This window comes from Neolamprologus multifasciatus, chromosome 15, assembly GCF_963576455.1.
Source record: "Neolamprologus multifasciatus chromosome 15, fNeoMul1.2, whole genome shotgun sequence".
NCBI classification, from domain to species: domain Eukaryota; kingdom Metazoa; phylum Chordata; class Actinopteri; order Cichliformes; family Cichlidae; genus Neolamprologus; species Neolamprologus multifasciatus.
This window is the reverse complement of record NC_140453.1, coordinates 17,665,711-17,680,658: the sequence shown is the minus strand read 5'-3', so window position 1 is coordinate 17,680,658 and position 14,948 is coordinate 17,665,711. Positions and strand designations below refer to the sequence as shown.

The window sequence follows — 14,948 nt, the reverse complement described above, 5'->3', positions numbered from 1 at the left end:
TTAGTACGTAGATCTTTTTGTTATTCTACGTATCTGTCTAAAAACTAAGTGGGACTGTGCATTCCAAACCTTAGCGCCAAAATTGTGAAACACTGTAAAGCTCTTCTTGGAACTTTGTGGTATCTTTGAAAAACTAGCTTAAAACTCATCTATTCAGACATTTGGATAATGTTTTTGTGTTATTGTACTCATTCTTACGTGTTCATATTGACCCTTAAAAAAAAAAAAGCTCTGTAAAGCACTTTGTGACTGACTTCTTGTTTTAAAAAGCACTGTAGCTCTAAGACTTTCATAGTATTGAGAGATTGAATCCAATTGATTTTGTTTTTTTCTTCTCGAGGAGCACACAGGTTTGTGAATTACATTGGTTATGCCTTACGCTTTAAACAAACATCAGGTTAGTATTTAGTTGCAAAGTTGTTGGCTTGGTAACTGGTGAGCATTACAGCAGCAGCATCATATCATTGTATGCTGCTGGTTGATCTGTTGACTCTAGTCTTTTAATGTGTTTAAGTACAAAGGAAAGCCCACTGATCTGAATTATTTACCTTTCAGGTGGTTTAATAAATGTTCAGTTGCTTTTCACCACTGAAAACACTGAAATTACAGTGATGAATACCCATGTAAATAATTGCGCAAAGTGGATTATTAGGCACTTTTCAGGAATATCTAACACATAATTATGGACAGTGAAGAAAGGCCATACTAATAAGATTTAAAACATCGATCAGTCCATCCATTTTCTTGATCAGTTGTCAGTCACATGGGGGCATATCCTGACTGGCACAGGGTGAGCGGTAGGGTACATCGTGGACAGCTTGCCAGTTTGTCACAGGATTTAAAGCAAATTACATAATCATATAATCAAATAATACATTAAGTCTGAAATCTGTTTTTAACAACTTAGTTGCACAGCTAATAAGAAGGTCACATAACTGCAATAAACTGGTAAATACGTTAGAAAGGAAATCTGACTGACTGACTGAGCCACATTTCTTCTCAGGTATTTGCAAAACAAAAAGAAAACCAAGTGAAATTCAATCATGTAATATAACAAGAGTGACCTTGAGGAAAAACTTTGCTCCTGTTCTCAGTGTTGTATGATAATCTAATGACCGAATGAATCGCTCACACATAATGAAAAATCCTTCGGTTGATCGATTAAAATCAAATTGAGTTGACCCTCAGGAGGTCAGGAGACCCAAATGTTGCTGTCCTCTATTTGGTTTGACAGCAGCCGTTGTTCCTGGGGGAGGAAGGGAGGACCTCATCTCCCCTTGTGGCTCACTCGAGGGTGACGGTTTGGAAACATCCACTTTGACCCTTGATGTCGGGGCTCGGGGAGTAGACTGTCATTGCCCACCCCCATCCGTCTTCTTAGAGGCTCGTCTCTGGCTGTTTGACCTTTCAGATGAACTCCGGACACTGTCCATGTCAGTCATGTCTTGGCTGAGAACAGAGCCAGGATCAGGCAAGATCCTGGCTCTGTTCCACTTTTTAGCAGCCTTTAGCCTAAACTGGATGCTTAATTAAAAAAAAAAAAAAGTAATCAATTTTTGGTATGATAGAGTATAGTAGGATTTTTTTTTCTTCAAACATGCCTTAAAGTATAGGGACACAGTATATAATATAGGTCCATAACCTGCATACTCTATCTACCTACAAACTACATATAACATCTTAAAGGTTTCTTTTATTTCAGGACAAACACTATCATTTGAAATGTGGGACAAAACTTTCTAAATATCTTGATTTTTTTTTTACTGAACAAAACAACAGCTACCAGAGCACCATATATTTCACAGACCCATAGTGACCTCCGAAGTCTAACCAAAGTACAGCAGTTGCAGAGGAAGATGCATTTTGATGCCTTATTTGTAGAGCTTTCTTTAGCACATTTAAGCTTGCAGTTCAGCTGTTTTGCAAAAGTCAGTTTTTACACCCTATGTCCTTCACAATACTTGAGAAATATGTTTAAGAATTAGAAATACTGACCATTTCAAAGACTTATTGAATCATTTGAGGTCATGGAAATTTTAAATTAAGCTTAATGAAGATGGATTATTCTCAGTGGTGTCTACTCACCTGCAATCTAATTTCACATTTTGATTTGTATTATTGATCATAGCACATGTCACATGTTTCAGCCAATTTAACCGACACCCTGTTTTATTCTTTACTGTGATCCATTTTCAAACAAAGAAAATTGGGTGAAAATGTGGCACAAAATACTCACACAGCCATTATAATGCATAGCATGTTTATTTTTTACAGTTACTGCTGTCTAATAAAAAAAAAGCCTGGAAAAAGATTATGTGCTTATAATCATTTCAGTATAAACAAAATGAAGCGATACTGATATTTACATGTGGGAGGTTCAGCAAAAACTTCCAACAGTTGATGGGTAATGTCCACCATCTAGAGGCAACTCTGGAAACTGCACCACACCAATAATAGGGTTTTATGCTTTAAACTACAGTGGCCATAATCGTGCAGTCTGTAATGCTGGGTTGTTGTTTTGTTTTTTTGAAAGAGTTGGGATTTCAATGTTTGCAAATCCTTTTAACTCCCAACATAGCTTTCATTTGAGCCAATTCATCTTTTTAATTTTTTTTGCCCATATTGGAACATTAAAGTCTGCAGAAACAGAACAGCTTTGTACAGTGAGAACTGTTTGTGTGTACAGCAAAAAGCAAAACAGCACATCTTTGACACACCAGAAGAAACAGACTAAGACTCTGTACATTATACTTATTCTTTGATTTGTAAAAGAATTTAAGTTTTTAGTTTTTCCCCTCTATACTGTACAACAGAGTTTAATTCTCAACATAATAACACTTCATGAATCTTTCTGACAGTCTTTGTCAGCAGGTTCTTGGCGGGAGTGAACGAAGCCACAATGTCTTCAATCTGTTGAATCCTAGAAATACACAAAAATGTAAAAATTTAACTTTATACTTGAAGATAATATATTATTCCTTTAACACGGTTACCTTCAATAGTAATATTCTCCATAAAACAACGTAATTTCTGTCAGTATTCATTAAATAAACAATAGGTTTTTTAAATCTAAATTTCTTGATTTATATTTAAATTTTACTTACGTTGTGCTTCCAATGATGTTTTTAAAGCTCTCTACATGCAGGACACAGAAGTGGTTGATGACAGAGATGGCAAAGACGACCTCAAATTTGGAAAATTTCTTCAGAGTGCTGAAGACAATGTGCACTCTGGAAGAATAATTGAATGTTATACACCACAGCATTGCAAAATGCAAAACTGCATGCAGATGTGAATGATTTTTTGGATCAAAAAGTGGAATATTTGTCATTTCTGTGAAGCATAGTAGTTCTTACTTGGTGTCCATGCAGCTGATGTCGAGTATATCCAGCCGTAGCCCTCCCCACAGTTTCAGGAGACGCAGTTCCTCTCCCAGAAGACGACAGCGACTCACCACCAGGCTGACATCATGGAGCAGCTGAGAACACAGCAGGCAAAATACTTTAGCTGAAGGCACAGACTGTATAAACGATAGACATATCTTCTGGATCTCATTATTTAAGCTAAAACAGACTAATTTAAACTGGTATTTGTTTTAATGGCCACCAGGGAGCGATCACTGTGGATGCAACAAAAGTATGCGAGAAACAGCCCACAGGCCTGATCTAATTAAACACAGGCACTTTTCTATCACACGCATTCACACTCTAATGAACACACTGGGAGCAACTCGGGGTTAAGTATCTGGCCCATTTTACATGAGCCTGTTTCTGTCCTTTGTATGTATCTGGAGTGGGTTCACTCATTTAAGTGTTTATTTACACTTACCTTTGGTACTTGTCTTCTTGTTGGGTATTTCTTTACCCAGCAACTTTCACCTTCAATGTACTCTGAGACCAATTTGTGAACAAGGCATGCATGGCACTGCGACTTCTCATCTGGTAGAAAACATAATTGCTTTCAGTACATATTCATCACAGTAAGTGCAATTAAAGGTAGCCAAAGGCTATTAATTTAGCATGGCAGGTAGGATGAAAAGATCTAATAACCCTCCGTCACAGAATGCTTCTTGTACTTATTTTCTTACCATCGAGTTCCAGTTTAAAAGTGATGTGTGTTATTTTCTGCTCAGTGTCGGCATCATTACCTTCAAAAGCAGAAAAACAAAGTTATTAGAGTGCGTCTTAAAAAAACCCAAACCAACAGAATTAAGCAAAATCTAAATTTTAATATTGTTCAAGGTTTGAGCGAACACTACTGACTGAGGTACAACCATGATGCAAGATATTCCCAACTGTTAGAAACTGTATGAGAAAACGTGAAAAAAAAGAAATACCATTGGTCTTTTCAAACACCAGCTGCAGATGCATGGTCTCGTGGAGGAAAGTGAAGACTCTGCAGTTGTCCCTCATTTCTCTGAGCTTCCATTCATTCATCCTGATGTAAACAATGTACAAAACCAGTTTTACTTTATCATATTTGTTTACAGAACTGGTCTTAAGCTGTAAAAAAATGTTCTTGGTACTGACACATTCAGAAGGCCCATATGAACCTCCAGGTTCCTCGTTTCAGCTCGAAGACTTTTGACTTTACTTGAATTCTGCTTCTTCTGCATCTCTAGTTCAGATATTTGTCTTTAGCAGGAACGAAGAAAACAAAGAAGAAATAATCGAGACCGCTCAAAACTGGTAATTCTCAACATTCACTGCATAATTCAATGAAGAAAAAAAAAAAAAAAAAAGATAGTTAATTTTAACCCACATCTCATTATCAGCCGTCGTCTCAGTGACTCTCTTCATTTCTGTTAAACAAAACGAACCAATAAAGGCACTTAGGACTTATTCAATTAAACTGACGTAAAATAAAAAACAAATAGATCAAACAGTATTAAGTTACCTTCCTGCATCGACTTCAGACTTGGTTTGTCTTCAAACCCCTTTTCTTCAACTGCAGCAAATTCTAAATGAAGGAGAATAGGTTAGGCTAGAGCAACACACCCAACCTCTTTGTGCCCCCAGAGAAAGGTTTGCTAACAGGTCATCATCTTCCATCAAAACTACTGACAACTTTGGAAATGTGCTGCAACAAAAGCAATCACATAGAGATTTGCGGTGCAGCACCATCTTTGCGATCGATTTCATCTAGCAACAGCCAAACGATAGAGAAATACATATGTTAGTGACTGAAACATTAGTTAATATCTACAAAATGAGCAAACTCTGTGGTATATCACAAACAGGAAAGTCATGTTTTCAAAGTAGCTATACCTGTTTCTAATTCACAAATACAGTCATCCAGAATTTTTATCATCTCATCTGCTTCCTGAATTCTTCCTCTTAACTTCTGCTGCTCCTCCTGGAAACAAAACAAAAAACAAACCCCAAAACAAAACAATGTCAATTTAATTTTGCATTCAAAGAAGTCCCCAATTTTGCATTTTAGTAATTTTTTTCTAAATGTGTGGAAGTTCTTACCAGATTCGCCTGCAAAAGATTTGAGTACAGAACCTCCTTCATTTCATGTGACTGAACTTTGCTTGTTTTTCTGAAGAAGTTATTTCTCTCCTTTAGTTTAGCACCGAAAGATTTCAGCTGTTGATTCAAACAAACGCCGCATTGGGTGAATTGTGAGAACAGATGCCAAATTCATGTCATACACAAGCGCACAGCAAAGGCCAATAGCTAAATAAAGTTAAATAAAATACATTGCAATTAAAAATATATATATATATACTGTAAATTACTTAATGTTTATCCTGCCCAAATAAATGTAAACATATCACATAAAAAATTACTTTGACTAATACCTCTTTATCTGAAGCATATCTCATGTCCTCCCACAAAGATCTATTGACAGCATTAAGAGGTTTATTTAGATCCTGCATTCGCACCTTCAGCCTAGAAAGAACAAAACAGACATGTTTTTAAACTTCAATTGTAACGTCTGAGATTAAACATAAAAAGAATTGTACAATTTTTAACGAGTTATAATTGTGTTTGTAAGCTACACCCAGTTTTTCCTTGTGATTTTGTGAGTTTACAGCGATACAGCACAATTCATCTAAACCAGTGGTCCCCAACCCTCGGGCCGGTACCAGTCCGTGAGTCGTTTAGTACCGGGCTGCGAGTGTTGAGGCTCGGGTGTGAAATTTATGGTTTTCAGGGTTTTTAGCGTTATTTTTTAAATTGTTTTGTGGTTACACTCAGTTTCTCTGGATCTTACCCCGTGTGTTATGAATAAATTTTCTTTTTTTGGTACCGGTACTGGTTTTATTTTGTTGTATTTATCCAGGACACCTTAAAGGCCGGTCCGTGAAAATACTATCAAACATAAACCGGTCCATGGCGCAAAAAAGGTTGGGGACCGCTTATCTAAACCACAAGTTTAGATGAATAAATGTATTTAACTACTTAATGTTTTCAGTATATTTCTGTAGGTTTAATCATGTGTACAGTATATGTCATAAAACTTGAAGTGCACATACCCTTCAACCTTTTCTTTGAGGTTAAAGACATCCGTCTCATAAACCATCTGTTTAGGACGACTGATATGTTGGTCTTTCAGTAAATCCATTGGTGAAGCCTCTGTGTCTGACAAAAACTGAAAAAACAACAACAAAAGTCACTATAACATAATGTTGTTTGTGTATATAATGGGGAAGTAATTTTTAACACAGAAGATTGACCTACTCTGCCAGGAAGGACACTCTCCCGAGGATTATGGATGACAAAGTCAATGCCGAAGAGTTTAAAAAACTCCAAGACCGTTATGGTGCCATCTTTGAGTTTCTGTAATCAAGGCATCAAATGCAGTGAAATATGAGGCAAGTGTACATTTTCAGATTTCAAATAAATCAATTTTTAAAAATAAAACTTCTTACCATCTGCACATCAACAGCACTGTCTTCAAGCTGAGATTCAAACAAGCTGTGTTTAAAAGCTAAAAAAACAAAACCAAAAGAAAACAAAGATATTTAATAATAATAGTGTAAAAGGAAACATTATTTCAATCAGGAATACAAGATCTTAATGATGCCCATCAACGTCAAAGATATGAACTTACTTGACTCAGATGCAGTTTCACATTTGATGCTGGCTGTGTGATTGCTGGAGGAATCTATTGTCTGTGTAGTCGTACGAGCTGTAGTTATATTACTGTCACACTCTATGACCTCTGACTGCAATGCATAAGAAGAAACAAAACACATGGGATAAAAGAAACCATATTAAAGGTAAATTACGTAAAACAGAGAAAGCTGACCTACCACTTCAACAGTCACACAGGATGCTTTCATTCTCTTTTGATCCTCCACATTAGTTTTATCTTCTGGCAGAAGTCTCTTTTGTCCATGAACAGGGCTAATAACATCTTCTTCAAACACAGTGTTCTCTAAAGGCTCGACCATGTTGTACTCTGGACTTTTCTGAGGACTCCTAGTGTCCAGTGCTTCTGACATATCTTCATAACTACCCAGCTCTTCATCGTAAATATCACTAACATCATCATCAAAGTTGTTCAGCTCCTTGGCAACGTTGGCGGTGATTGTCTTTGTATGGTCTCCTGAAGATTTCACTGTCTTTGACTCATCAGGTTTGCATTTTTGGGGCAGTTTTGGCTTAAAGCCTCCCAGTGAGATTCTTGACATAAGCTGTTTGGTCTTTGAGCTGAAAGGAGTTGTAGTAATAGCATCACTGGGATGCTCTGCTTCTATAAAACACTGAGCTTGTGCATTGTCTTCAGTGTTTACCAATTCCATTTCAGCTTCTGGTTCTGCCATAGTGACAGGTAATGTTTTATCTTTTGAGTTTTTCTCCAGGTCTTGTTCCAAATGATGCAAAGGTGCGGTGCAGTTATCAGTTACAATTGCACTGGGAGCTGCACTTATCATGTGACTCAAACGCCTTACTTTTGACTGAATATCAGCTAAACTGATTCGTCTAGACTTTTGTGAGCACAATGCATCCACATCCTTTCCAGCAACCTTGGGTGAACTTTCCATATCCTGTGATATCAGACAAGCTGTAGTTCTTGGTTCAGGTTCTTCTGTGTTCTCCCTTTCGTTTGAGTTAAGAGAATCTGGCACATTCATAATTTCCTGGTCATCAGGATTAGATAACCCCAAATCACCACTCCTCTGTGATGCAATCCCAGTTTGTCGCAAATGGTCTGAATTGGGATCTTGTGTGGAGGACAGGCGCTGAAGGGGGTCATCTGTGCACGTCTGACCCAAAATGCATCCTGTTTGAGCTTCAGTCATATCCATGCTCAAATTAATTTCTGTACTGTCCATCATGGTTGTACTTACTGGCTTCTTTATGAAAGATGAAACCAAACCTGGAGCTTCACTTTCAGTATTCATAGCAGGTTTCTGTGTTTTAAGCTGTATCAGTATGTCCCTTGGGTCAGTAGCTTTTTGGGGGGATGGTATATCATTGTCCTGTGATTTAATATCAGTCCGTGGGTCACTTGTGTTTGACAAGTTTTTAAATTCTTGATATAAATCATATGCTGATGAAGATATGTTTCCACGCAGACCACAGGCTTCACTATTTGATTTCTCTACTTTAAAAGAAAAACCCTGGATTTCCTGGATGGGCAGAGTCCTTTGCAATGGTAGAACCAGGTATGGTGCAGAAACACTTGGAATACTTTCAGTGAGGCACTCCGTTATATCCATTGCTCCATCATTTGCATTGAACCTCCCCGTTTTCTCTTCGGAGGTAGGTGGAAAATCCACATTTTGATGTAACTTCTTGTCAAAATCGGTGGCAATCTTTACAGTATGACTTCGTGTCATATCCATGGCTGCATCATCTGTATTAAACCTCACAGTTTTTTCTCCAAGAGGAGGTAAAAGGTCTGAATTGTGATCTGGCTGTAGATTTAGATTAGTGGCGATGTTCACAGTGTGACTTCGAGTCACATCCATGGCTGCATCATCTGTACTGAACCTCACGGTTTTTTCTCCATTGAGAGGTAAACTGTGATCTGACAGCAACTTTACATTGGTGGCAATGTTCACCGTGTGACTTCGTGTCACATCCATGGCAGCATCATCTGTACTGAACCTCACAGTTTTTTCTTCGATAGGGGGTAAAAGGTCTGAATTGTGATCTGACTGCAGGTTTAGATTGGTGGCAATGTTTACAGTGTGACTTCGTGTCACATCCATGGCAGCATCATCTGTACTGAACCTCACTGTCTTTTCTCCGATAGGAGGTAAAAGGTCTGAATTGTGATCTGACTGCAGGTTTAGATTGGTGGCAATGTTTACAGTGTGACTTCGTGTCACCTCCATGGCAGCATCATCTATACTGAACCTCACTGTCTTTTCTCCATTAGCAGGTAAGAGGCCTGTGTCTTGGTGAGACTGCAGTTCTAAATCACTGACAATGTTCACTGTGAGACTTTGTGTAACTTCCATAAGGGCATCATCAACAGGAACCACTGTCTTCTCTTTGCAGTCATCTTCCACATCAAGCTTAACCTGAGAAAGACAGTGTAGCAGAGCACATGTGTTCATGAAGATATGTTTCCACACAGACCAGAGGCCTCACTATTTGATTGACTTTTTATGACATCTTAGGTTTGTAGTAAAATTAAAATGTCATACTGAAACCATATAAACTTGATGAAAATAAAACAAGTGCCTTTAATGTAAAGCAAATATTGACCAAAATGACCCTGTCTCTTTAAATTTATTTGATCCTTTGTTAAAACAAAGGCATTATTTGGTGCAGCTACCTGAATAAAACTAACCTTAACAAAAAGATCAAGACATGTTTATGCTCACCTGCTGTCTTTGCACCTTTGTGTTTCCAGACGTCTTCAGGAGGTTTTCTTTACCTTAAGGTGGACATGGTAAAACTGAGTGAGAAACAGCTACCTGACCATAACTTCAATATATAATAATTATTAAAACTTAACTGTGGCACTCTGTACATTTTCTATGTAAAAAAAACAAAAAACAAAACAAACAAAAAAGCCCAATAACTTTGCCGTTTTCATACCTTTACAGCTTGATAATCCAGTTGCTTTACTGTTCTGCCAGTCAGCTTTTCTGACATTACCACTTTGGGCGCGTATGCTTTGCGTGGGAAAAAGATCCTGAAGACGGGCATCTGTAGCTGTGCCTGCATCCCGTTCCAAAATGTAGCCAGTTTGAGCTTCAGTCATGTCCATGCTTATGTTTGCTTCGGGACAGACTGCATTTCCATTAGAGGTCATTTTAGTAATCATAGGATTAATGCTGGAGGAAGCTGTAAGGCTTTTTGACCCTGGATCCAAACTATGTGCTGACAAAGATGTGTTCCTAGGCAGATCACATATTTGACGGTCTTGTTTCTTCTCAGAATTTACTGAATTGGACGCTGAATTACTGGCAGTGTTTGTAGTGAGGCCATAATTCTTATCTATAATACCGTCATCTGGAGTGAATCTTAAAGTTTTCTCTTTAGCAGGTAAAAAGTCAAAATTTTGGTCAGACTGTACTTGCAACTGGTGGATATTTACAGTGTGACTTCGTGTCACATCCATACAGGCATCATCTGCAGAAAATCTCACTGTTTTCTCGCTGTAGTTGTTCTCAATGTCAGGTTTGTTCTGTGGATGGGAAAGGAAATACTTTGAGTATACAGCAAAATATCAACCTTGATTTGGCAATATGTTCTATCTTCCAGACCAGCTAGAACAAGTATTGTGTTATGCAGTAATTGAAAAATAAAAAGGGAAAACATTTAATCTCACCTGATTTTTTAGTGCCTTTGAAGATGAAGCTTCAATGCCTAAATGTGGAAATGGGTAATAAATAAATAGATTAGCTAAAGAAACCAGAACACTGCAAAACTAGTGAATTCATTAATTAATTGGTTGAAAATAAATAAATAAATAAATACATAAATAAATAAATAAGAATCTGTTTTGGAAAATAAATTTCAGGAAATTTAAAACAAAAGCATTCACATGACCTCAAACGAAGATTTAAAGTTTCTCTCATTTCCTTTTTTTGTTAATTCTTAAGCTCTGGTAGAGTAACTTTGTATGGATTACAGTTCATTTTTGCTTTTTCTCCCTCCCTTACAATAGGTCTTGGTTCAGCAATTAAATTCATCTACTGTCTGAAATTGTGTTTAAGCTCCTCCTCACTTTAGATTACCCTTTTCCCCCTCTCAGAAACATCAGGGTTCGAACAGCACCTTACCTTTATGGTTAGATGATTTGAGTGCTTCACTTATCCGCTGTCCTGAAGTACTATCTGCTTTCTTGAGACAGTGGGTGTACATGTCTTGTGGTGGAAAAAGAAACTGAAAAGGATCGTCCTGCACACCTTCCAAAATGTGGCCAGTTTGAGCTTCTGTCATATCCATGCTTAGTTCAGGACAGATGGTAACACCTTTAAAAGGCTCTCTAACATTTTGAGTGGTATTTAGTGGCAAGTTCTCTTTATCAATATCTGCTGATTTGTCCTCTGGAACCAAGGGACCACAGGCGATGTTTACTGTGTGACACCCAGTCATGTCCATAAACTCGTCATCTGCAGCAAACACTACTGTCTTCTCTCTGCATTCGTTTTTTGCATCAGAGCTCACCTGAAGAACAGAACACAAACAATTACTACATGCCAACCAAAACTTTACTTTGAAATAACAATTATTAGCATTCAAAGACAACATTTTAAATCTATACTATGTTACGAGCAACTAAAGACAAAACCTCCCATGCATGACTTGCATGGGAGGTTTAGCAAAGTTTAAAAAAATAATAAATGCCAAACTTACCTTATGTCTTTGATGAGGAGCAGGTACGAGAGGATTTATCAAGGACACTTTATCTGATAATTAAAAGTGAAATGAAATTAAGGCCATTTGAAATTCTATTCAATTAGCATTAAAACTGATGAAGCATAAAATTCATACAATGCATACAGGGATAATTTCCTTGCTCTAGTATTAGACTTTCATAAAGTTGTGAGCCTAGACGGCCAGATATTTATGAAAAATGGTCTACACTAAAGGAACCGTGGCAGAACACAAATTTGTCGTCTCTGCTTGGCATCCCATATTTTCTTCTTATCACTTATAAGCTGATGTATAAATGCTGGAGAGTTGTCCTTTAATTTGAGTGACAGAAATAAATGTGATACCTTTTGGGTTGGTTAATCCTGATGCTTTACTGCTCTGCTGCCGTTTCATCTCTGAGTGGGTGTACATGTCTTGAGTAGGAAAAAGACACTGGAAAGGATTATCGTCATCATCACAGACTCCCAGGATGTGATCTGTCTGGGCTTCAGTCATATCCATGCTCACATCATCTTCTGGACAGAGTGCACTCCTGTAGGATGGTTCTCCAGTTTTCCTGGTGTTATGTGGTGTCTTCTCCATCACAGCAGAAACAGACACTGGAACTTGATTTTCTTTATCCAAATTAGGCCTTTGTGTTTTAATCTGGACCAGGGAGCCTTTTGTTTCTTCAGAGGATGCTTCAGCAGGAAGAGTCATCGTTATGTTTACAGCATTAGTGCTCTGGCCGCTTGGTTTAGACAGACTTGCAAGGAAGTTTTCAAATCCAGGATCCAAACATGACAATGATGTGCTTACGTCGACATTTCTGCCTGTGGATAGTGGTGGGACTGTGGCTTTATCATCTATCAAGCGATTTTCTCCAAGAACTGGGAAAATGTCATAGTTGTCAAGGGGTATATCTTCAGGTATGTCTGCAGCAATATTTATAGTGTGGCTTTGGGTCATGTCCATGGCTGCATCTTCTGTGGAAAACATCACTGTTTTTTCCCCAAAGTCATCTCCAGTGGCCTAATAAAGGTAAATAACCTTTGGTCAGTTAATGGGAACAACAAATGTTAAGTTAAAATACTTCTATTATTAAGCATTATAATAATGTAATAAATGCAAAGATAGACTTCAAATTTACCTTATCCTTTTGTTGGGAAACATGTAGAGGAGCATTCAAAAGAGTTTCCATACCTACATTTGGAGACCTGAATTTAGTAACAGCAATCTCTATAACTATCTAACAGATAATGTGGACAGTACATTGAAAACAATGATCCTACCAATGATTTCACTCCCATCTTCAGTGACTCCCACTTCCACCCTTGTACAAAAAAATCCAAAGCATTTATGTGAGAGATTTATTTGACTCTTTGTGATAAGACTTGAAATTCAGATGACAGGCTTGACCTTAATAGCTCATTTCACCTTACCTATTTTGTGTGGTTGTTGCTCCTGCTGTAGAATAACATACAATATAATTATAAAAATTACAAAAAGTTTTAAAAATTACATTCTTATACATAATACTACATTACATACTTGCTGTTATTATTTCTTGCAAAGGGCTTCGGACAGGGGAGGCATTTTTGACATCCCTATAAAGAGAGAGACGCTGATTAGGTCAACTTGTCGTTAGGTACTTTTTGTAAAAGGAGCATTTCTTCGTGTCTCACTTAGAAAACAGAAGGACGTCATTAGCAGGGGCAAAACTGACTCGTCTTGAATTCCTCTTTTCCACTGGTTTGACACGTTCCACCTAAGAGGAAAAAGGCTAAATTATATCACCATTTTTAAATTTTTAAACCTTAAGGGTGTCTAGTGCCACAAGCAGTTGGAAATCTTATATCAGACTATCTGTTTACCACATTTTCTTGCTGATCTTGGTCAGGGAACCTGGCTGATTTCCGTGGCGCTTTTAAAATCTGAAAATTACAAGGTGCAAACAGTTTAGTTCATTTGTACAGAAATAAATAAAATCACACCTCTGATTAAGATACTGACCGAAGAAAGGCGGCGCTTTGAAAATCCACTGCCTTCACTGTAACACAAGGCATGAACAATAAAACTATCACATAAATATCACAATACATTTGTTAACATAAGGTGTAAAGTAGGAATGTTCCGATATCAATGTCCTTTTTATTTAATACAGTAATTTTGCACTCACTTATTTTTGGGAGGATCCAGAGGCTCCATCGTCAACTGTACGAATATAAAATAATGCTTTATATAGAAATCATTGTTTCAACAGTGTCTTCCTGAAACCCAAAATGTTGCTTAAGAAGCATTTTTAATTTGTCCTAGGTATTTGAGATTAGCAGACCTGATAAGTGTAAAAATGAAGCATTATCTTTGGACACAAAAACAATTGTTTCTAAAGTAGTGGCAATGGGTTTATTTGACAATAATTACAATAAATTCACCACTGTTTAACAAAGTTTAAAAGACTTTATTAAGCAGAATGAAATGCTGGGGTAAGACCTTATGAGCTGTACATGAACAAATGCCAACAAACAGTTATTGCTGCTAAGGTGGTTCTGCAAGCTCCTGAATCTCGGTGTGTAGTTGCACAGAGTCCTGTGCAAACTTTCTTTTTCACATGACCGTAAGTTACAACCTTGATTTAAAAAAAATGAGACTGAAGAAAACTTAAGGATACTACGCCACACCTGTCAGGTGTGCAAAAGTAACGCCACTGTTCTCCAGCAGCCATGAAATGGGAAACCACCACCACAAAATAGACCTGTCATTCAATTTACCAAGACCTTATGAACAAATGCAGCTCGATAAATACTGTTAACGTAACTTATTTGAAATAATAAACAAAGCTAGGCAGCGTTCTGTATTTCCCCTTGTAAAAATCATATTTTAAATAGACAAACCGAAAACCACTAACTCTGACGTTACTATTAGCTTCCCGTTCACGTAATCAAACAAGAAAACAACTGAACACCAAAGAAGAATTACGGCGCTTACCTTGCTATTGTTGATTGTGATGTTGCGGCGTTCTAAGACAAAGACGTTTTTTATTATTACTTCTTAACTAACTTGAAACCATTTTCAAGTCGTTTATCTTCAACCACATTACATACGATTTGAAGCTAATGCGAACAAGTCTCGATGCTAACGTCTTGAGTTTTGAATTTAGCCGCCTTCACG

At 37.4% G+C, this 14,948-nt stretch overlaps 1 protein-coding gene and 1 long non-coding RNA gene across 2 annotated transcripts in view; one reads left to right on the top strand and one right to left on the bottom strand.

Annotated features, from left to right (window-relative positions):
* The window catches only part of LOC146501882 (uncharacterized), a 230,233-nt gene that overhangs the window by 182,149 nt on the left and 33,136 nt on the right, over positions 1 to 14,948 (top strand). The window lies entirely within an intron of this gene.
* Positions 1,580 to 14,945, bottom strand: knl1 (kinetochore scaffold 1). Its single transcript, XM_085133560.1, has 32 exons — positions 14,766 to 14,945; positions 13,957 to 13,991; positions 13,791 to 13,827; positions 13,652 to 13,711; positions 13,463 to 13,545; positions 13,329 to 13,384; positions 13,220 to 13,244; positions 13,070 to 13,110; positions 12,928 to 12,980; positions 12,143 to 12,809; positions 11,778 to 11,830; positions 11,201 to 11,588; positions 10,747 to 10,784; positions 10,011 to 10,602; positions 9,794 to 9,846; positions 7,265 to 9,487; positions 7,063 to 7,177; positions 6,881 to 6,939; positions 6,690 to 6,788; positions 6,485 to 6,600; positions 5,807 to 5,897; positions 5,475 to 5,591; positions 5,268 to 5,355; positions 4,897 to 4,959; positions 4,762 to 4,801; positions 4,530 to 4,634; positions 4,337 to 4,437; positions 4,088 to 4,147; positions 3,829 to 3,938; positions 3,357 to 3,478; positions 3,105 to 3,230; positions 1,580 to 2,920 (listed from the first exon to the last, which is right to left on the bottom strand). Exons 2-32 carry the CDS (start codon positions 13,983 to 13,985, stop codon positions 2,824 to 2,826), a joined length of 5,907 nt encoding a protein of 1,968 aa, XP_084989686.1. The 5' UTR covers positions 13,986 to 13,991; positions 14,766 to 14,945; the 3' UTR covers positions 1,580 to 2,823.

Excerpts from the sequence above, each read along its gene's own strand:
- knl1 (XM_085133560.1), bottom strand. The coding sequence starts at position 13,985 with ATGGAGCCTCTGGATCCTCCCAAAAATAA. Across the intron at positions 13,245-13,328 it reads GCAAGAAATAATAACAGCAA|CAGGAGCAACAACCACACAA; the intron begins GTATGTAATGTA and ends GTTATTCTACAG. Across the intron at positions 10,603-10,746 it reads CAAAGGCACTAAAAAATCAG|AACAAACCTGACATTGAGAA; the intron begins GTGAGATTAAAT and ends TCCCATCCACAG.